Raw genomic sequence first — 22,481 nt, forward strand, 5'->3', positions numbered from 1 at the left:
GTAAGTGCAAATGTAGACTCCAATAGCGGTTTCCAGGAATCTTGTTTTTTGGTTTTTGGTTTTTTTCCACCATTTTGACCCAGGAATCTTTTTTAAAGGACAACTGTGTGTGTCCTTTGTGCCTTTTCCCTTCACTCCCACTGCCATCTGGAACCCGGATGTGACAGCTAGAGGTCCATCTTAAGCCATGAGAAAAAAGCACACCCAAGTGAGGGCAGAGCAAGAAACTAGAATCCAGTCTGAAACCCAGAAACAGCTGGAGCTACCTCCCTCTGATCAACTGTGTGAGAGAGAATTTTACTTCTCTGTTACTTGAGCAAAATTTAATCCTAATGGATGATGTGAGCCTGTGTATCCTTAGGAAGTTTTATGGGCGTTTCTTTTGAATACAGGTATATTGAATCCTTTAAAAAATCCTCTTAAATTAAATAAGGAATCCACAGCTATGAAGAGTTGCTTGGAGAAAAGGTACATGATTCACTTGTCCCACTCTGGCCCTGCTCAACCCCTTCTCACGATGCCAAGGCAGGTGGCAGGAGTGTCTAAGGATATAGAGCACCAAGCATTTTCCCGTAAGTACAGAGTGAGTAGCCGGGGGTAGACAAGGAAACTAGTAAGTAGAGAAGGGCTATGGCTAACTCAGGAACTATCATTTGCCCCTTGAACTGCAGGCAGGTTGAAACGAGGCACTACCATCTAATGGACTCAGAACAACAGAGCTGGATGGAATCTAAGGGTTGCTTGTCCAACCATCTCATTCCGAGATGCAGAAAGCAAGGTCCAGATAGAGAACAGCTGATCACCTCCTGAGCTGGGATTAGGGTGCCCAAGTCCTCCAGCCACAGGCTAGAGCTGCAACAGTTCTATGATAATAAACTCTGAGACTCCAAGATGCTTGCATATATTGATTTCCCTCCAGAGAAAGTCAGGGATTATATTCAGTAATTGGAGGGTAGGGGGCTGAAGTTCAGTGTTCTTTTCATTCCAGTGCCCCCTGAGGCAGGAATCACATCTGATTCATTATGGTATGCCCTGCATGCTAAATGATGAATAAATGCCAAGTCCAAGTAGGAGAGCTGACCCTGGGGAGGCACCTCCACTAGCAATCCATGGTCTTTCTAATTAAGATGCTTCTTGGTATTTCAGTGGCAAAATTCCACTCACACTTCAACATCCTGCTCAGGCATGGCTTACTCTGTGAGCCTCTGCTAAACTTGGGGTAATTTCAAATCAGAAATGTGACTGGTCATTCTGTACTTTGCTGATGCCTATATGTGTCCAAAACATTAAAGTCACATTTGTCTGAACTATAGAAACGCTTCCATTTACACAGCATTCTACACCCAAATTACTGAAACATCTATCATCTTATTTGATCCTAAATAAGATCCTAGGTAATGGGAAAAGCAGGGATTTTGATCTTTATCACCCAGAAAAAGAATATGAGGCCCAGAGAAGGTTGAGCAAGACCACAACTAGTTGGTCTTCACAACTTTACAGGATGCCTTTGGAGACTCACCACAGAAATTGGTCCTCCTCCAGTCAACACAGACCCCCTTGGTCCGACAGAGGTGGGCATACAAGGCAATCACCTCACACACCTGCTCCTGGTGGCAACTGTCTTGCTGGCACATGGCATAAAAAGTGGTTGGAGTGAGGACCTTGTGGCACTCGGCAAACAATTCTGAGAGGAGGACCTGGCAGTGGGAGTTGCTGGAGATGGGACACTGCTCCCAGGAGAGCGGTTGGCACGTCTTCCCGGGCTGCTGCACGGTCCATTCCTGGACGAGCGCTCTCCAGTCTGTGGTGACCGTGCCATCCCTCAGCACAAAGTCATTGGCTCCGTTCTCGTCACAGATCCCTAGACAGATGGGGAAAGGCAAGATTGGTAGCCCTGGGTGCCGACATACTGATGTTGGAGACCTGGCCATTCTCCATGCCCACCAGCATCTGAACCTTACAATCACCTGGACCCAGAAATACAAGCAGCCAAGAATCCTGAGACCAGAGCAAAGGAGAAAGTTCTCACCACAGAGACCATATGTCTTTGAAGCAAAGGTCTTGGGGCTGAGCTGCAGCTGGAATTCATTGTTTCGTGGAGTGAACGTGAAGATGTGGCCAAGATGGTTGAGTCTGATCTCATACATGATGGTGCCATAGACATTGACTTCCATGTCCCCACCCACGTATGGGACAGGGACCAGTCTCCCATTCACTGTCAGCTGTCCAAAGAAGATAGTGATTCATCAGTAGTCACACAATAAGGAATCCTAGAATTTCACTCTTAACTTCTTCCCGAAGTTACCGACAGTCTCAACTCCAGTGTCATCCACAAACTCTGGTATTTGGCAGTAGCTCTTCTAAGGTAAAGGAGCTTTGCAGAGCTTGACAGAACAGATTATTAGAATCCTTTACACCCCTCCTAAAAAGGTGGTGCTCTGCTGGTGAGGCAGAAGGCGGAGTCCCTAACAGACACACCAGCTAAAACCAACCAGCAGCGGAGGCGTCTTCGAGGTTCTGTTGCTGCCTTGCACGGGACCCAGAGAAAACACCCCTCACCTGCATATCACTGTGGAGCTCAACTGAGAGGCCGTCATGCTTCACCTCGATGGATTTCATGCAGGCCTGCCTCACCCCGGGGCTGCAGGCACCATTATGGAGAATCACCTCCAGGTCCTGCTCCTTGTTTTGAAATAGGACATACGAACAGCTGCCAGTCAGGTTGAAATTCTGCCCATCAAAAGTCACGATGTGCCGGGTAGAGCTGCCCATGCACACACCTGGACGGGGAGAGCAAAGGACGGATGTGACATTCTCCAAACTCCCATAAGTGCAAAGAGGCAGGTGTTACCAAGCTGCACACAGTTAATAGAACTGAGAGCTGAATGGGCCCTTTGAGGTCATGCAGTCTAACTTCCTGCTTTTTACGGATTAGGGAACAAGTTCTGAGGGATAGAGTAGCTTAGGTAAGTAACACTTGGCCAGTAAATATTTTTCTAGAGAAGGGTTAGAAGGACAAGTATCACATAAAAAAAAACATGGAAAATTATAGAGCTATATTTCCAAAAAACTTTAGCGTGCGAAGTGAATGATCTCCTCTACAGGGATGCCTTGGCCCAGGAAACAAAGTTAAGTCTCAGGGTTGTTAGGACTTGTTGAAATCATGAGGAGCTAAGCGTATCATGAGCTTATGAGCTCATTGTAAAGAAAGTTCACCTAAAGACACATGTGTCTTCTCAGCTGCCAAGTTTCTAATGGTACAAGAGGCCATGTTGACTTGATCCTTTAAGAGATCACACAAGAGGAATATTTCTGGAGCCAAAACAAATGATTGGGTCTCAGCACTCCCTCATTTGCCACTCATTCATTCACATGATCAGCAAATTCTCAAGGTTCCTATTAAAACACCACTTGGGAATACTAGTCATCTTGCATCTGCATAAGATGATTCTGTAAAAATCCCCCCATGGAAGGCACCACCACCATGCATGAATTGAAAGTTATTCTTGGACCAAAATGAAGCTGGAGATGAGCTTTCCGGAGCAACCATGACCATAGCTATGGTGGTGGGTAAATAAAAGCCCAAGAACTGAGAGGCAGACTCGGTGGGTCAATGAGAATGCACTCATGTACCTCACTCACACCAGGTCTAGGCAACCTTCATCTGCACGAGGGGCCTGTAGATCAAGCAGCATGGCCACTAACAAAGGAGGGGGCTGGATGCACCAGCTGTCAGAGCTGAGCAGCCTGCTAGGAGCTCTTCCACTCAAAATCTCCTGAGTCCTGGAGTAGATGGTCCCTTCCAAGGGGCAGTACTGAACGCCTTTGGCCCGCCGACACCCATGCTGCAAGTGGCCCAGCTGTGGAGCGTGTCAAGCCTTAAGGAGATCAGCCCCAACTGCTATGAGGATGTAGCAAGTCACAGGCAAAGAAATGGTGTTAGCTCACCTGCGGCCAGGTAGCAGAAGTGGCTCTGCCCACGAGGGCATTAAACTGTTACAGTGAAGTGGGTACTTCAGAGCCAGAGAAACTCAAGATTGAATTCGGCTCCCACCCCTTGCTTGTGCTGTGATCTGGGATAAATTAGTTCACTTCTGTGATCCTCTTGTGTCCCTGCTGCTGTCTTTGAACTGATAGAGAGGATTTCTGGGCTATGTTTTTAAGCAAAAAAGGCAAAGCTCATTTGTGAAGAAGGATAAACCTGGAATGAATGAGGGCGGTTGCCTGCATGAACGTAGGTGGAAATGAGCAGAAAGGACAGAGGAAAGGGGACAGTGGAGTGACATCCGAGTGAACCTTTCTGTACATTCTCACATTTGGAGCCAGATTAGTAATTCACGTACCGAAAACAAACAAATGAATAAAATCAGAAAGGATGGGGATGAGGGAAACCCAAAACGGAATACAAACAGAAACAAATTAAACTCATGGTAATGAATAACATAATTACACGTTCGGAGGGGATAACTTTGGGGGAATGTACTATGTACTCAAAGACAAAAGATACAAAGAATTGTATACAAATATCGTACTCTAGTTAGTAGATTGGCTTTCCATCCAGGCATTGGTTAGCAAATTCTGAAAATACTTTATGTGTATTCTGGGATTAAGCCAACATAGGAACATATTGTGGATAATGGGAGCCAGGCTCCTCACTGTGTGAGAGAGTGAGCTGGGGATGTCAAAAGTACGCGAGTCAAATTGAAAGGACTCCCAGCAGCCAAATCCAGGACCAGCTGACCAAGAAAATAAATAATGCTAGTAATTGATTCTACCCCCTAGAATAAAATGAGAACTGATGAGTCCATATTGATACAAATAATTAATTGAATTAATAAATGACAGAGAAGGAAAAGTTCTTCCTTTCAGTAGAATTCCAACTAGTAAATGTGGAGGGAATGATGGAAATCAAAAATCACTGTTTGGCAAACACTACGATAAAAATTGTGTCAGGTAAGGATCACCCATGCATGGTAAACTCAGTGGGTAAAAGTATATTTCCATAGTTCCAGAATATTTCTGTACACGATCATTATTAACTGCAAGGAAGAAAACAGTAACTTTACAGTGGAAAAATCCTGGTAAATACCACCTAAACCAAGTGATCAAACTTACCATCACCTGTAATGAGGCAAATTGATAACATGTGCCTCCTCTTGAAAAACCCAAAAAGACACAGTATGTCTTCTGGGTTATTCTTGACAACATGTATAATCTGACTCTAACTCAAATTGAGGGACATTCTACAAAATTACTAGCCAGAACTTTTCAAAAAAAGGTCAAGGTCATAAATATCAATAAATACTAAGGATCTGTTGCAGATTTAAGGAGACTACAGAGACATGATAACTTAATGCCGTGTGTGATTCTGGGTTGAATCCTGCATCTGAACAAGGGACATTAGTGGGACAACTGACAAAAACTAAGATTTTTATGGATGTATTTTACGGATGTTAATTCCTGATTGTGATCATTACACTGTGATTATGTAAGATCTGGGTAAAGATATACAATCTGGGTAAAGATATACAGGAATTCTTTGTACCATTTGTGCAACTTTTTTTGAAAATCTGAAATTATTCAAAATAAGAAGTTTTAAATGGTTTTAATTTAAATTTTTTTAATCCTTAACAAAAAGAGCCTAAATCAAGTTTTACCACTTCTGATAAAAGAGAATATAAAGAGGGGCGCCTGGGTGGCTCAGTCGTTAAGCATCTGCCTTTGGCTCAGGTCATGATCCCAGGGTCCTGGGATCAAGCTCTGCATCAGGCTCCCTCAGCCGGAAGCCTGCTTCTCCCTCTCCCACTCCCCCTGCTTGTATTCCCTCTCTTGCTGTGTCTCTCTCTATCAAATAAATAAAATATTTTTTAAAAAAAGAGAGAATATAAAGGGTAAAAAAAATCAAGGGTATAAAAGGAGTCCAGAGGAGTATTGAGGGACTGAATTTAAGAAGAAATTTGTTTGCACAAAACTCCTATTGTGTTGTGAGTCCAACACCCCCAGGTGCCCCACTAAGGACAAATGGGACACCTGAGCCTTATGAACAGGACTTTCAAGAGGCCCCTTCTAGAGAGGAGTCTGTGTCCCACAAGCGGGACACACCCCTGTCCGGGGGGCAGGCAGCCCAAATTGGGATTAAGGAGCTGTTTTAACTCTAACTCAAGTTTAAGGTTTTGATCCTTACACGGGGATGGGCACCGAATTACCAAGTTGAGAGTTTGTTTTTTAATGTAAAGGAACCATAGAACTCTTTATGAATAAACAGAAATGATGAGGTCTGGTAGCTGGACTGGTTATCCAGTCCAGGGAGATCATTTATCCCACTAAATAAATTGTCAAGGTAGGGTGGGGGCATCACTCTCACTGCTACACTTCTCCAGCATAGACTCCTAAAGGCTGACTTGCCAACAGCCAAGCTGAGCTCTGACCTCAGAAAATCAATTCTTCCTTCTTGTAATGCCTTATCTGGGGAAGTGCTTTCCAAAGACACAGGAGGAGAACAGTGATCCCTGGGACTAAATGAAAACACGTCTAAAGGACACAAAGGGGAGGAAACATGGGTGAGGGAGCACTCTGCATATAGTGAGGAGGGAAAGGGCCTTCTGGTCTACCTCTCTGCACAGTCATGCTAAAAGTACTGCCCCTATAACACTGTCCAGGCTGGTAAAGCAATGGACTCACAGGGGCAGGTCCAGCGGCAGCCACAGGTCTCCTCCACCCTGAGAGGGGGCTGGCCATTGGGGCAGGAGGGCCTCGGCCCTCGGTCACAGTTGACCCGATGACTCTTCAGCAAGGTCTGGCCATCTGGCAGGCAAGTCACTGTGTGGCACTGGTCTGGCAAGGTCCAGACATCCCCAGGCTGCAGAAGAAAAAAGCAGATTCAGGCAGGCATAGGTTGAGTCAGTCCTGCCCTAAGCCCATCAACTGGGCAACTGACCCCCTCTAAGGATACACACAGACTAGGACTTGCACATGGGCCCAAGCAGCAAGAAGGCAGAACACAAGATTTATAGGTAAAAACCTACACACACACACACACACACAAGCAGGATATAATGGTAAGAGCGAGAACCAGACCAAGACAGAAAGAGGAACAAGGGGGGAAAAGCACCCCAAATACTCATGCTGATCTTTTTTTCAAAGTCAGCTGAAAGGAACTCACCCTCTTCTCGTTCCCATCCTCATCCACACAAACTCTCACGAACCCTGAAACAGACACAAATAAGGTCTGAGGTCCCACCCATTATGCAGAAGTTCCAAGCCATTCAAGATGTCTGCTTGGACACCCAGGCTTGTCTGTGAAGTGGACTTCACTCTGCAAAGGATCTGAGAGGGTTCAACCATGAGGATGCAGGTCCACCGAGCTAAGAGGTGGCCATCCTGTGGTTTTTTTCCGGCATGCTTTGCGGTTCTTAGTAATTGTGGCGACAACAACAGTCAGAGCACAGAAATCCCTACAGTGCATGGTCAGTATCCTCTTTTCCCATTTCACAGGTAGACCAGTGCCTAGTGAGGGGAAGGGGGAGGAAATGAGGCAAGATCCCCAAAATGTGAAAGAGATCTTTAAGAGTCCTGCCAGGAGAGCTATCTTCCAGCAGGAAAGGGCAATAACTCTGTAGTAGGTATTGACTCATAGCTAGTTCCTTAAGGAATATAAATAAAAACAAGTAAAAAAAATCATATATAGTAAAAAAAAATTCTAAGTCCATTTAAACTATGATACTTTGGTATTAGATTCTATGTTGCTGTTCTTCTAAGGCCCTGTATACTCATGCTGAGAGTAAATATAGGGCGTGGGGAAGAAGACCATGGTGTGCGGGACGCTGGGGTTCCCTGCTTCTGTCTTCCACTTCTTTGTCCAAGATCACTCTGCACAAGTAAGCACGGGCTGTCTCTGCTAAAGTCTTGATGGGCAGTTAGGATGGAAGGAGGGCTATACACAGAGAACTTTCTGGTAGCCCCTTGGGTGTTTTAGTATGAACTTCCCATGAGCAGAAACTTAAAGGTCCCGGTCTATGTAACTGTCTTCATCAAGGCCTGGCCAACCTCAGGCCAACCTCAGGTGTCTAGAATGGGTTTTGTTTTTGTGTTTTGTATTTTGAAGGAGTAAAAAAAACATGAGGAGACTCACCAGAGCACAGCTTGTGGAAGAAGGAATTTCCTAGGGTGGCCATGGTGGAGAGATCTTCGATTCGCTGGAGCCTCAGCACGTTGGAGCCGGCATTTGGGCCTGCCAACCTCCTCAGCTGGGCCTCATCATACCGATCCCCAATTCCAATGGGGAACACTGTCACTCCTGGGGTTAGCAGAGGAACAAGAAAGGGTCTGTGTCAACCTGCTTTGGTAAGCTGGGCCGCAAATGGACAGAGCTGCAGCTGTACCCAGCATCTGTACAGAGCCTCGTATTTTCCAGACGGGTCACATAAACCGATCCTGGGAGCGAGACATTCAGTCAGTCAACCAACGTTAATGACACCACTCTGTGCCGGGTACAATTCTAAGCAATGGGGACACAGTGAGCCAAGCAGATGAAGTCCCTGTCTTTGTGGACCTCGCCCTGGGAAGAGACAGACACCGGACACAAAAATAAGTAAATATCCAGTATTTCAGATGTGTATGAGTGCTTAGGAAAAAAACAAAATGTGATATGAGGATGGGAGTGCCCAGAGGTAGGAGCGGGGGTTGCTGTTTCACGCAAGGTGGCTGGAAAAGCATTTGGTGAAGAGATGACATCCGAGCAGAGACCTGAAGTAAGGATTGAAGGAGCCATGAGGATATCCCAAGCAGAGAGAAGAGCGAGCACAAGGGCTCGAGCAGAAGTATGAGTGCGTGCTCCAGGGTGGTGGGAAGAGAGCAGATAAGAGGGGGTGGAGCACAGACCATGCAAAGCTTCATAGGACATGTAAGGACATAACATGTTCTCTGAATGAAATGAGAAGCCAGCCAAGACTATGGAGCTAAGGAGTGACGTGGGCTAACCAATTTTTTTTAAAGATTCGTTTATTTTAGAGGGGGGAGGGGCAGAAGGAGAGGGAGAGAGAGAATCCTCAAGCGGACTCTGCACTGAGCATGGAGCCCAACATGGGGCTCAATCCCAAGACTCTGAGATCATGACCTGAGCCAAAATCAAAAGTTGGGCCCTTAACTGACTAAGCCACCCAAGTGCCCCTGGGCTGACCAATTTTTAAAGGGTCGCTACAGCTGTCATGTTTATTATGAACTACAGGGGACAAGGGTTGTGGCTGAGGTTCCATCAGAAAGCTCTTACAATAGTCCAGGTGGGAGACAAGGGTGACAGTGGTGGGTGCGGTATGGTGTGGTGTGGTGGGCTACTCAATATCTTCTGAAGGCAGAGCTGTAGTTTGTGGATGGACTGGACAGGGTCTGAGAGAGAAAGAGGAATCACGGATGCTGAAGTCCTGGGCCTGAGCAGCGGGAAGGATGGAATGCCACTGTCTAAGATGGGAAAGACTGTGGAAGGAGATTCAGATGTGAATTTGGTTTATGTTGAGTTTCTCTTTAGAACATCGAGGTGGAGTCAAGGTGAGAGATCCAGGCAAGAGACGGGAATATTGAGGTCAGCAGTGTATGAATGGATTTAAACCCATGACACTAAATGAGACCACCCAGGGGGTGAGTGTAAGAAGAGAAGAGAAAATGTCACAGGCCTGAGCCCAGAGTATATATGTGCCCATTAACAGATGAGAAACTGAGGCTTTGAACAGTTCAATGACTTGCCCTAGAGCACGTCTGTTTCCCCCAGACTGCAACTGCTTTCCTTCCAGATGAAACTCTTTCTTGGGATTCATGAGAGAAGAAGTGTCTCCACCCTGAAATTCCCCAGTTCAGTTCTCTGGAAAGTTCTAGGTATTTGCAGTTTGTTTAAGGTTAGAGCTGATTTTCTACCAGCAACTTTTCTGTTCTTGTTAACTCATTGTATCATCCAAATGTATATCCTTTCCCTTTTAGGGTCCTTTTCCCTAAAATAATCAATTTTATAAACATGTCCCCTTCATTCATTCAACAAACATTAGATGGCCCCCTATTTTGTGCATCATGCACAGATGACAGGAAAATAAGCAAGCTGTTGCCCTTGCCCTCAAAGACCCCCAAGTTCTGCAAGAAGCAGGTATGTAACAAACAAATACAATGTCACTTGCACATGTTGAGTTGTTCAGATGTGGTACAGAAAAGGGAGTGGATAGCTGTCTTAGGAAGACATCAGAGCAAAGATAACTCCAGAGCAGGGTTTTGAAGGATGAACAAGTCTCCAGGTGGCCACTTGAGGACTTAACATCGTTCCACTCACCCAGCGCTCCCTGGGCACCATGCCACCTGCCCTGGCTCACATTCCATCGCTATTCACAGCACAAGTTCACATGGGGCACCAAAGCTGGGTCATGCCCACACCTGTCCCTTTCCTAAAGCTGCACCCTTTCTCTTGTCCAACCAGCACCCCACCCACACCTGTTAGGCTGGTACTGGAAGAGGTCTGATGGTTCCCACGGCCCCATGAGTCACTCTGGCCTCAGACATGGTGAGAGTAGGGACAGAGCAAGGACACCACCTCAAAAAGGAAAGGTGTGAAGGTCTGACCCAGCCCTGGACACAAAGGAAAAATCTGGAGAAATTACAGGTGACAGCCAGAAGCATGCAGACCAATGAAGGACAAACACATATTTATTACTGTTTGGTTTCTAAGTAACATGGGGATTGGTTGACTTCCTGTTGTTTGAAACCAGGCCACAGGTAGCTCTGCAGCACTCACAACCATCCAGGCCACCCGAAAGTATCCCCCCGCCCCAGCCCACGTTCAGTGCTCTAGTGGTTTAGGAGAGTCTCGGGATCATACTGGACACTTACGGTTGGATGTGGCAGCATCGGCTGCAGCATCCACTGAATCTGCAGAGACATCCGTGACGAGGATGACCACTGCCTTCGAGGCTCCAGGTCTGGCACCATGCACTTCGGAGGTGACATATCGCACAGCATAGTCCAAAGCATCCCCTGAGAATGGAAAATAGCCCACACCGAGTCAGTCCTGACAGCAGGAATGCCGGGCATCCTGTCTCATGGCAGATCCTTAGGTGGTCAAAACGGAACGATTCAGAGACAGAGAAACACACACTGAGATCCAGAAGGGCAGCTAGGCTCGCACACTTTCCCAGAAAGGAAACTAGCCCAACGAGCCAAGGGACCGGCCAAGGTCACTCAGTCCCGGAAGCCAAGAATTAAGACCAGACGAAGCTCCCAGCCACAGCAGTAGGTTACCAATGTGGCTGAGGCCTCCCTCCCGCTGCATGAGGTCCACGTGGCTCAGGAGGTGGGCTTTTTCGTAGGCCACGTTCCACGGCACGGCGGTGATGGTGGAGCTCCCGTACTGCAGCACCGACACCTGCGTGAGCCGGGGCCCTGCCAGGAAAGATGACATGGGAATCACAGCCTGGATCAGGCGGAGCCCCCCAGAAAGCTCTCCTTCCCCACCGGCTCTTCCAGGGCACCACTCACCTAGATTAGCTCTTGAAATGAAAGCCTTGGCGAAACTCTTCATCTCCTCAAAGTAAGAATTGGGAAAGCTGGAGGAGCCATCCAGAAGGAGGGCCACGTCCAGGGGCTGGCTGCAGTCTGCGAAGAGAGCAGAGGTGAGCACACAGGGTCTGGCCGCCAGGCCCCCTGCAACACACAGCACGTCCAAGGGCGAGCAGGATGCTGCTGGCTGCGCGGCACCACAAAGGGGAGGGTGTCTCTACTGGTCCTGCGTGGTGGGAACACAGGCCAGGGAGGAGCGAGAGGGGCCCATGAGCGCCCCAGGTCTGGACGTGTTGGAAAGACTCGAGTCTACCCAAGGCAGTTTATATGCCTACAGATGAAAGCGAGAGGCATTGGCTCCCTCAGTAACTGGAGGCTGCAACTCTTCTAGAATTGAACAAAATACCAGAACGGCACAACAGGGAGATGGATGGCTAAAGGAGATGGAGAGGCAGCCAAGGGCTGGGGGCCAAGCTTGTGTGCCGTCAGGTGTTAGGGCCGGTGAAGGTGCTGTAAGGTGGTCCAGCTCTATGCGACTGGCGCTCGTGGTAACGTTTGGGCAGAGTCATGATCACAGTGCAGAAACAACCTCTGGCCGAAAAGCCATTCTGAGATTTATAAGAAGATGTTACTACTGTCCTCCTCAGCAGAAATATCACAAGAATGTCAATAAATCTGTGGCTCTGGTTAAAACCAAAACCAAGACACAAAACTTACAACAAGTGTGAGGATCAGGAGACGTTTAAAGAAAGTTATTCTGGTGTTAGTCCTTCATTCCTTGGGTAAATACCCAATAGTGGAATTACTGGATCATATGGTAATTCTATTTTTAACTTTTTGAGTAACCTCCATACTCTTTTCCACCAATTTGCATTCCTGCCAGCAGTGCATAAGTGTTCCTTTTTTTCCACACCCTCGAAAAGATATAGGCATCCCTCTGTTTACAGCAGCATTATTTACAGTAGCCAAGACATGGAAGCAGCCCAAGTGTCCATCCATAGAGAGTGGATAAGAAGATGTGGTGTAAACACACACACACACACACACACACACACTGTACTATTTTTCAGCCATGAAGAAGAATGAAGTATTGCCATTTGCAACAGCGTGGATAGAACTAGAGGGCTGACCTAAAGCTAAGTGAAATAAGTCAGAGAAATACAAATACCATATGATTTTACTCATATGTGGAATTCAAGAAACAAAACAAACAAACAAAGAAAAAAGAGACAAACGAAAAAAAAAAAACTTAACGACAGAGAACTAACTAGTGGTTGTCAGAGGGGAGGTAGGGTGGAGGGGTGAAATACGTAAAGGGAATTAAGAGCGCACTTATCGTGATGAGCACTGAGAAATGTGTAGAATTATTGAATCACTATGGTGTACACCTGAAACTAATATGACACTGTGTGTAAATTATACTTCAATTAAAAAAAAAACAATAAAGCTCTTAGGGAAAAAAAAGAAGTTAGTTATTCTGGGATGGTCCCGAATACTCCAAGGAATGTCTTGAACACTCCTCTGCTCAAGAACTAGGACCTGATTAGACATTAGCATCAGTTAAGAAGGCAGTCACCTAGCTCTGGTGGCAACCAGTTTTTGAGCACCTTGGCTATGTGCTGAGTACTGTTCTAAGTAAGCATTTTACAAGCACTATTGTTATCCCCAATCTACAGATGGGCAGACATATACACAGAGGTACTCGCTCAAAATTACCCCCAAATTATTACCAAAAATAAATTGCCCCAAATCACCCAGCTGGTAAGGGGCAAGAGTTGAATTTCAAACTAAGGTGGTCCGGCTCCAGAATCTGAGGGTTAAACCTGTCACCTAACTTCCTGGCCTTGCCCCAGAGATCACCAGCTACTTAGAGTGATTGTAACCATCCAGCGTGGTCAAAGCTGAGAGCCACTACATTTAACAGGTTGCCTCCAAGCAAGGCATGGGATCGGGTGGTGATGAGGTTGTGTGATAAAGCAAGACTTGTATTTTTCACTCTATATCCTTGACATTGTTTACATCTTAACAATAGCCTCGGGTAACCTTTCAACTTACAAGCACACTCAATAAGAAAAGATCCTCCCTCTGCCAAAAGATCACAGATGCAACTCCCTGGCTGGGAGGTGAGGAAACAGGGCCCTCTAAAGGCCAGGGTTTGACTGAAGGCACAGAGCAGGGAAGCAAGATTGAACCCAAGAACTGCACCTCCACCAGCCCTCAGCAGCCCTCACATCGGGCAAGGTGCCCCCCTACCTGGGGTGGGGGCGAGGGTGGGAGACTGCGGCCCCTCTCCAGAGCAGCACCTCTGCAGCACCAGATCAGGTGCCTCTCGGGGGAGCGTCTCAAAGTCCTGAATAAGGATGGGGGCATTGGGCCAGCTAATACTCTGCAGCTCCTGCACATCGGCGTGAGGGCCCACTCCAATGGGCACCACCTGGATGTCTCCAGGCATCCGCTTGATCTCATCAGAGGCGGGGTTTCCTGTGACCATGTAGACCAGGTTAGGGACCTGCTCCCGATCCCCCTGGCTGACAGAGAAGCTGTGTTCAGACAGGTACTGCAGGGCCAGCCCGGTGTTGGTCCTGTTGCCGCCCCGGTATCGGATCTCCCGCACGTGCTGCAGGACCTCCCCCTTGGACTGGGCCTCACTGAAGGTGTACTCCACAGCCACCGTGTAGGAGTACTGCAGCACCGTGACGTGGATGCTGTCCTGGCCCACGTCCATCCGCTGAATCACCTCCTCCATGAACTCCCTGCTCTTGTTAAAGTTGGCCTCACCAATTTTGTCTGACCCTTCCAGGACAAACACCACATCCAGAACCATGGAGTTCCTTTTGGGTCCCGATGATGGAACCCCCAAGAGCTCTGGACCCACAGTGACCGGAACCATAGGGGGGTGCTGAGTAGGGGCAGGTGCTTCCGGGGCAAGGTCACAGAGGTAGCTGATAATCTCATCTCTTCGCTGCTCCAGCTCGTCCACACCACTGAGCACAAAGGCCTTGTTCTCGGGGGCCTGCTTCTCGATGTTTCGGATCTGCTTGAGGTTGGCGTGGGGCCCGATGCCCACGGGGATCACAATGACTTTCTTCTTCTTCAGGCCCTGCACATAGCGGATCAAATTCCGGGCCAGCCTCGGGGGCTCCTGGCTGGCCATGAGGATCAGGGCGATGCGGGACGCTTCGGGGCGGTCGATCTTGCCGAAGATCTGGAACAGTGTGTACTTCAAGACCTCGCTGGTGGAGGCCACCTCGCTGCCCACGTACTTCACCTGGCTGGCGATGCGCCGCAGCTCAGAGGGTCGCTTCCGGTCCTTGAGCTCGATGTAGGCATGGGAGCCATCGTGGTACTCCACCATGGCCACGCGGATCCGCTTCTGGGAGATGTGCAGACGCTCCATCATGCCCACCACAAAGACTTTCAGCACTTCAAACTCGCCCTCAGACAGCTTGGAGGAGCCATCTAGCAGGAAAACCAGGTCCAGAAGCTTGCTGCAGTAGAAGTCATGGAGAGGTGGCTCCGGGGTGTCCTCCACATACGGGGTGGTGGAGGCAACGGGGCCTTCCGTGGGGGGCACCACGAGGCCTCCAGGTTCCCTGCAGGCCTCACAGGTGAGGTTGACGCCCTCACAATGACTGCAGTAGGGAGAGAAAACCAGAAATGTTTCAGGAAGGACCTCTGGGCACTTCTTAGCCTTATCTAGAACCATTCCAGCCTTCCCATAGAACGACCTGCCGGGCCTACCTGAGCTGAGCTCCCAGGGACCACTCCTCTACCCAAGTGACACATCATTTTTTAACATAGGTCCCCAAATAGCACCCCTACACATGCAGCAAAGGCCTCCCTTTATTCTAGAAGCCAAAGCTCCGACCCCTTGTAGCACCTGAGGAAGATTCTTTCTTGCTTCTAGGCTGTCCACACAGCCCTTCAAAGTCAATGTCTTTTCAACCTACACCTCTAGCAGCATAAATATTTAATTCTAACCCAAACTCTCTCCCAAGTGTCTCCAAAAACAAGTATCGCTCTAAAATGTTGATGCTGGCCAAGGCATGTGAATGTCCTATTGAAGATAAATGCTTTACCTCATTTATTGTACCAAAATTTAAACTGAATAAATTTTGTACCATGTTTAATACACTGGGCCTTAAGAAAAACAGAAAAAAGTGGAATGGAAACATTTTGGAAAGATGAACAAAGATTCAAAATCCCAACTTTATCCCAGAACAAAGTTGGAAATAGTATTCAGGAAGGTCCAAGATGTTAGGGGAAAAGACAGTGGCTCGATCATCCCTCCAACAACCGGGTGGTGAGCACCTGTCATGTGCCAGGGAGAGGCTAGGCCCTGCACCAAGCCCCAAGCACATACCCCAAGTCTGTAGCAGAGCCTTTGCCCTCACATAAATTCCGGCACTACCAGGCCAAGTTTCCAGTCCCTTCTGGTCACTCCTCACCAGTGTCCTAGAAATGGCAAGGTACGCCAGACCACAGGTGAAATCAAGTTGCCCTATGGGAGAGACCCATAGAGGCCAGGACTTTCTCCTATTCTGACACTCTGCCTTCGAAGCAACTTGCCTTCAGCACCCCCAGTAAAGCCAAGAGGCAGCAGTGCCCTGAGCCCTGAGAAGCGTCCCCTGTGGCTTGCCTCCCAGGTGATGTCCCCAGCCTGCTTTGGAATTACCGTCCACAGCTGTCTGAAGCCAAGGTATGCACCCTGGTAGCTGCCCCTCCCCACGGACCAGCAGGGGGAGGTTGGGAGAGGGCCCTAAGCTCTCATGCCTGTGTGGCTCAGAACCCCAAGCCCGTGTTGGATTCATCCCCGTCTTTATTCCTTACAGCCTCTGTTTCAACATGGGGAAGGAAGGCAGGCAGGATCTTACTGGGAAGTTAATTCCTACTTCCCCGTGGCCCACACGATTTATTGCTTCAATCCTTGGTTAACAATGCGTGAGTGACATACTTTCTAGTTTCCTGTGTCTGCTAGAAAATTTACCCTAGGCAGTGTTCCCCCTTGTTTGTACAGATGGCGGCGGTAGGATCTGATTCTGGCAGCTGTGGCCACAGCCCTTCCCCAGAAAATTTAAGTTCTCAAGTTCAAGTTCCCATAAGGCTCTATCAGTGTCAGGATGTGGTGTTAAACACATCAGCGTCTGAATACATGTTCCCTACTTGGGAGCAGAGCTTCAGAAAGCTCAGAGTCCACCCTGAGGACTCCTTCTCACCTCCACAAAGGCCAGTTCCCAGAGGCAATCTGAGTGAGAGCCCAGGGTGCAGTGATGAGTGTCTTCCCTCCCAAATACGAAAGTCCCCGTCTGGGGACCTCGGCTGTGGCCCCAAGGTATCTATGTCACACTGAGGGGTTAGGGCTCTGAGTAAAAAAGAAATTTGACTTCCAAAGGCACCTGTCCTTGGACTAGATGCGACCTCCAGAGGCAGTAAGAGACTACCTCCTTCCTTAAGTGAGAAGAGGCTAAAAACCCCAGCCTCTTAAGAGGTGTTTTCTGGGGAAGCAATGTGGTCTGTCCTTAAAGAAAGAGAGGCAAATTCTAGAAATAAAACAAACCCAACACTCAACTTCTCAATTCACACAGCAGAGTTCCTCCCCACACCTCCCACCCCCCCCCGCCCCGCCCCGAGCAGGACCCTGAGAAGAGAGTGAGACCCTTCACTTCAAACACCAGGGGGTCTGTTTTACCAAATCTGGCAATGCTCGGGGTCATCGGGGTTCAAGGTGATCTTCTTTCCTGGGGCCAAGCGACGACCAGCCACCTCACACACAGGACAATCTTCAGGGTTGATGCAGGTCTGCAAAAGCTCGTCCAGGATTTTCCCTGCATGACACATCCCTCGTTAGCAGGCAAAACTCTCACCTTTCCCACAAGGAAGACTCCGTTTTAACTTATGGGGCACATCGCAGAAGCTGGTTCTGCCTGCCTCCCCCAAGGGGCACCTCAGCACTTAGGGAGCAACTTTCCCTCTTTGGGCCTTGATTTATCCCCCTGCCAGACCGGGCAGGGGTCTTCCTTCACCCTCCCTCACCGCACACAAGCCTCAGGACAAATGAAATCTTCTCTCCAAGGGTCATTTCACGCCAGCGAAGATAGCTGATGACTCCACGTCTGCGCTACCCCCTAGAGGAGCCAGTAGCCACAGGCGACTAGTTAAATTTAAATGTGAATTGACACTAAACAAAACTGAAAATTGAATTCCTCAGACACAGGAGGAACTTTTCCACTTCAGCAGAACTTTCCCATCCTGGCAGAACCTTCTATCAGAAAGTGCTCTCGGTGATAAGCCCATGAATAGGGGTGCCCGAGCACTGTACCGGAGCTCAAACTGACAAAGGCCTGGCTGGCCTGGCTTGGATGGAAGGCCACCTCGAAGCAGAGCCAAAGGGGTAGGGATGGGGACAGGGCAGCGCTAGGCAAGGCCGAGGAGGAGCACAATGGGGAAGCGCCCTTCCTGAGAGCCCAGCCCACCGGCCCGTCCAGCCCCTGGGGCAGGCGCCTTACCTGGAGGGCAGTGTGCGTGGCAGCCTTCGACACACTGCACGGGGCACGCCAGCGGCTCGGGGTGCTGGCACGTGGTGGGACAGGCAGGGGCACAGCTGTTATAGCGCCACTCACACTCATACCCATTCTCGTGGAGATTCCTCTCCTCGCAGTTCTGGGCTGTGTAGACAGAACACGATCGGTCTGTGCAACCCGAGAAGCCAGGACTGCACCCAAGTCCCCCAGAGAGATGGTGGTGAGACCCACAGGGGTGACGGCCCTGGGGGAGGCGACGGTGATGGGAGGAAACTAAGCAGCATGGCAGTCGCCAGTATTCGAGGCCGCCGGGGTTTTAAAGCACCTAACCGGGGTGGGGGGGGGGGGCGCGCCTGGGTGGCTCATTCAGTCAGGCGTCTGCCTTCAGGTCAGATCATGATCTCAGGGTCCTGGGATTGAGTCCCGGGTCGGGCTCCCTGTTCAGCGGGGAGTCGCTTCTCTCTCTCCCTCTGCCCCTTCCCCTGTTTGCACTCTCTCTCTCTCCAATAAATAAAATCTTTAAAAAAATAAATAAATAAGGCACCTAATCAGGAACCAAATAGTTCTGAATCAGTTTTCCATATAAAAACAATCAGCTGCTCACACCCGAGGAAGAAAGACTATAGAAAAGTATGCGTTGCTCATTCACACTGGCAAATATAATAGCCAGTGTGAATTTAATCACTCTATCGACTTCCCTCTTCTCTTCATCGCTGCTCCGCCTTCCCCCTCTTCTGGAAGTTTTCTACATAGTGACGTCTTCACTCGCCGTCCCCCGTCCCTCCTCACTCACATCAACATCCTGACTCCCTTCAGGCCTCGGCCATCTGTCCCCAGACGGGCGCTCTGTCTTCTCTCCCACAAAGGAGTCCTCCTGCACCCCCACTTCGAGGTTTTAAAGTCTGAGGGAGGCTATGTGTGACCACAAGGGACGTGAGGACTCACGACACAGAGTGGCTGTCCTCCAGGCCAGCGCCTTGCCGTGCTGGGCGCACACATGGGCGTAGGCAGCAATGGTGTCACAGAAGCAGGTGCAGTCCCCGGGAGACTCACAGGAGCAGGAATCGTAGATGCAAATGTCCAGGTAGGGCTCGGGGTCCACCTGCAAGGGAGCCTCGTGGTGACCAAGCCTGGGCACTTAGCAACTCTGGCTCTCGATGAGCGAGAACATTCTGGGGGTCAGAGTAGGGCAATGGGGGCCCGGGGGGAAGGAGACATGCTGGTCAGTGACCCAAACAGGGAGTGGGTACAGAGGCATAATTCCCAGCTTCTCATCTGGACTCCAATAAGAAAAGTTGAACGCCGGAGTGCTGCTGGCCTTCCACAGAATGTACTATGCCTTGGAATTTTCCAGAACATTCACTTCTATCCATCTTCCCACATACCTGCTCAGCTAGCCAGCCATCCCCATAACCCACTCCCAGCCTCACGGGTGTTTGGGTGTTTCGACATAAAACAAACAGACGTACAAGCTGGTCACCTTCCTCCCTCGCCTCATCCAGCAAAGCGAAGGAGGAAACACATTAGGACCGCTTACATTGCCTCGCTGAGGCGCTGTGGCGCTGTTCCGCTGGACAGCCGGGCTGGCCTGGGGCCCCCTGGACTCTGCCCCCAAGCCCACCCACCCCCCACCCACACTCAACCACAGTAACCACTTCCCACCTCCCCCGCCCCCACACACACAGCTGCCACACTGGCCTTCTCCAAGGCAGTGGTGATAGGAATGAATCCAGACACTAAGTGGGTCATCGTCTCCAAGACATTCCAACAATCCTGATTTCCCCGGCCGCCTGGCTCTCGGCATTCCTCCAACTCAGATGCCCAGGGTTTCCACCTAGCTGGGCACTCTGTGTACTCTCTGGAGCATCCTCAGGGACTACAGATCAGAGGATGGGTAGAGAAGGAGCGCTGAGGTGCAGGAACTCAGCCAGTCGCTCCCACGTGTGGTGCCACAGGGCAACATGTGTGTGCACATGGCTGTGTCCATGTATATATGTAACTATATACATGAACCCACACATACAGCCACATACATCTGCACATACAGAGAGAACACGAGTTCAACTCTGGGGAACTGCTTGTCGCCCTTTGAGATAAAGACCCCAAAAGAGGTCATAAAATGAGGCCTCAAAATCCCTAGAGTCTAGGCCAGAGAACAGTTTCTGTCAGACAAGAAGCCGGAGCTCAAGGGTTTTGTGAGGGCAGAGAGTGCTCAGGCCAGGCACGCAGCAGGAACAGGAAGATGAAATCCTGGCTTTCGTGTGGGAGACAAGATCATTTGTTGGGGGGCAAGCCCTAAGATTGAGGCCAAAAGAGAGGCGCTGGCAGGTGCCCAGAAGAGCTACACTTTGCATGGGAGGAAAAATGATTCGCCGGCATCACCTTCCTCCTACACCGGCCATTGTGCTTTCTGTTTCCCAGCCTGAAGCCAAGAAAGGGAGTAAAGAGCTGACGTGATGATATAGGTCATTTCCAAGCCTCCGAGGTAGCAGACGCAGTGCGAAGCTCATGCGCCAAGTGCCCGAGCCACGGGGCCAGCCCTCTGCACTCTTCTGCCTCCATTCCCCCCGCCTCCCCCAGCCCTCACCAGCCTGTTGCAGTCCTGGAAAATATCACTGGTGAGGATCCTGCAGAAGGAATCCACCATCGTCTGCTTCATGATGTTGTTGTGGCAGACGGCAGGAGACGAGTCTAGGGGCACCTGGGGAGCAGGGTAAGAGGACACAAATGGACCCCCAACCAGTCAACCCAGAAGGATCCAAGAGACCCTCCTGGCCAGCCCTTCCACCCCAGCCGTTCATACCACCCCACACCCCACCCCACCCCACCAGCCCCCATGGGATGGGTGGGGACCTTCCAGGAAGCAGGCCTCGTGGGTCTGGGCCACACGGAGAGTCCAGACATACTTTGCTGGTGTCGGCACACCGCGGGTTCACTTTCCAGGAATTCCCAAAGTCCACCGGGTCCTCTTCCACCTGGAGGCTGCTGCTGGTGAAGTCATTGTTCTGGATGCCGTCAAAATTCCCACATAGGCCACACACCCGCTCCTGACAGACAAGATGAGATCATGAGCATCATAAACCTCAGGGCAAACTCTCCGATTTGGGAAAAGGAGGGCTCCCCGGGGCAACACAGGGGGAGGCTCATCAGAGAAGGGGCGGCCAGCAGAGCAATGAGGACAGAGACCCAGAAGCAGACCAGGGCGATGGGCAAAGCCGGGTCCCTGCCGTGGTCTTTCCCAGGCTTCCTTATGCAGCCCATCTTAAAGCTAAACAAAGGTTATTCACGAAGACGGCAACCCGCCCACGTCCCACAGTCCACCAAGGGCAGAGGTGGAAATCAGGCAGTCTTGGCCCTGGTAGCTCCGGGATAAATCATCTCTCTCCCCAGTAATGGGCGGAGCAGAGAGAGGAGCTGCTTCAACATTATGTCAATGAGAGTGTCCAGGTCCAAAGAGGGAATGTTCTGGTCCTACTTTACCGCGGACAGGCAAGCCCATTATCTGAACGACCGTAGTCTGTCCAGAACAGGCTGTCCAGGATTCTGCTCTATACTGAATGCCACCCGGGTCGACATCATATTTCATGTGTCTCCATGTTCACCTCTCATGCGTACAACATGCACATGTGCGCAGCTACGGGTCCCGAACAAGTCATTACTGAATGAACAGAAACCATCACATAAGGACTATGTAAAGAACTTGAAATATCTGGACTGCAAAAGAAACAGCACGATGCTCTTGAAACATATTTAGAGCCCTGTCTTGGCACAGAGAGATGTGACTTGTTCTATTTCAGATTTGGTTTGGTACAAGGGTGAACTTACTGGGAAACACATAAGAATGTTCTCACTGTTGAACAAAAGTCCTCATAGCCCCGAGAGTACGGCTCCTGTCCTTGTAAACTACCACTCATTCCAGTCCCTCCTCTCTAGCCACACTGGCCTCCTTGCTCAAACACTCCAAACACCATCCACAGGAGGGCCTTTGCACACACTATTCCACCTGCCTAAACTCTCTTGTCTGGATATTTAGATGACTCTCTCCCTCCCTTCCCTGAAGGCTCTGTTCATGTCACCTTTGCAGACAGGTCTCATCGGACCAACCAAGCTAAAATAATAGCCCCACTAGAATATGATCTCCACCAGGGTTGTGGTGGGCAACACCATGCCCCCTCCCCAAAGATGTCCACGCCCTAATCCACACATGGCAAAAGGAACTTTGCAGATATGATTAGGTTAAGGCTCTTGGGATGGAGAGGTGGTCCTGAACAATGTAGCCAGGCTCGGGATAATCACAGGGTCTTACAAGGGGCAGAGGAGATGTCAGAGTAAGGAGAGTGAGGTGACAGGAGGAGAGAGGGAGCTTAGAAGAGGCTGTGCTGTTGGTTTTGAAGATGGAGGATGGGACCATGGGCCAAGGAATGTGGGCAG

At 49.6% G+C, this 22,481-nt stretch overlaps 1 protein-coding gene across 1 annotated transcript in view; it reads right to left on the reverse strand.

Moving 5' to 3' along the window:
• The window catches only part of VWF (von Willebrand factor), a 136,294-nt gene that overhangs the window by 31,754 nt on the left and 82,059 nt on the right, over positions 1 to 22,481 (reverse strand). Inside the window, exons 22-36 of the mRNA XM_028121141.2 lie at positions 20,957 to 21,097; positions 20,638 to 20,751; positions 18,996 to 19,152; positions 18,036 to 18,194; positions 17,219 to 17,354; positions 13,783 to 15,161; positions 11,509 to 11,625; positions 11,272 to 11,412; positions 10,864 to 11,007; positions 8,132 to 8,296; positions 7,163 to 7,206; positions 6,682 to 6,859; positions 2,560 to 2,780; positions 2,030 to 2,222; positions 1,520 to 1,861 (exon numbers count right to left, since the gene is read on the reverse strand). Coding sequence (XP_027976942.1) covers positions 1,520 to 1,861; positions 2,030 to 2,222; positions 2,560 to 2,780; positions 6,682 to 6,859; positions 7,163 to 7,206; positions 8,132 to 8,296; positions 10,864 to 11,007; positions 11,272 to 11,412; positions 11,509 to 11,625; positions 13,783 to 15,161; positions 17,219 to 17,354; positions 18,036 to 18,194; positions 18,996 to 19,152; positions 20,638 to 20,751; positions 20,957 to 21,097 — 3,631 coding nt within the window. The remainder of the gene's footprint in view (positions 1 to 1,519; positions 1,862 to 2,029; positions 2,223 to 2,559; positions 2,781 to 6,681; positions 6,860 to 7,162; positions 7,207 to 8,131; positions 8,297 to 10,863; positions 11,008 to 11,271; positions 11,413 to 11,508; positions 11,626 to 13,782; positions 15,162 to 17,218; positions 17,355 to 18,035; positions 18,195 to 18,995; positions 19,153 to 20,637; positions 20,752 to 20,956; positions 21,098 to 22,481) is intronic.

The sequence above is a fragment of the Eumetopias jubatus genome, unplaced genomic scaffold (genome assembly GCF_037043125.1).
Source record: "Eumetopias jubatus isolate StellerSeaLion01/CBP00866 unplaced genomic scaffold, mEumJub1_p1.0 scaffold_8, whole genome shotgun sequence".
In the NCBI taxonomy this organism is placed as follows: Eukaryota; Metazoa; Chordata; class Mammalia; order Carnivora; family Otariidae; genus Eumetopias; species Eumetopias jubatus.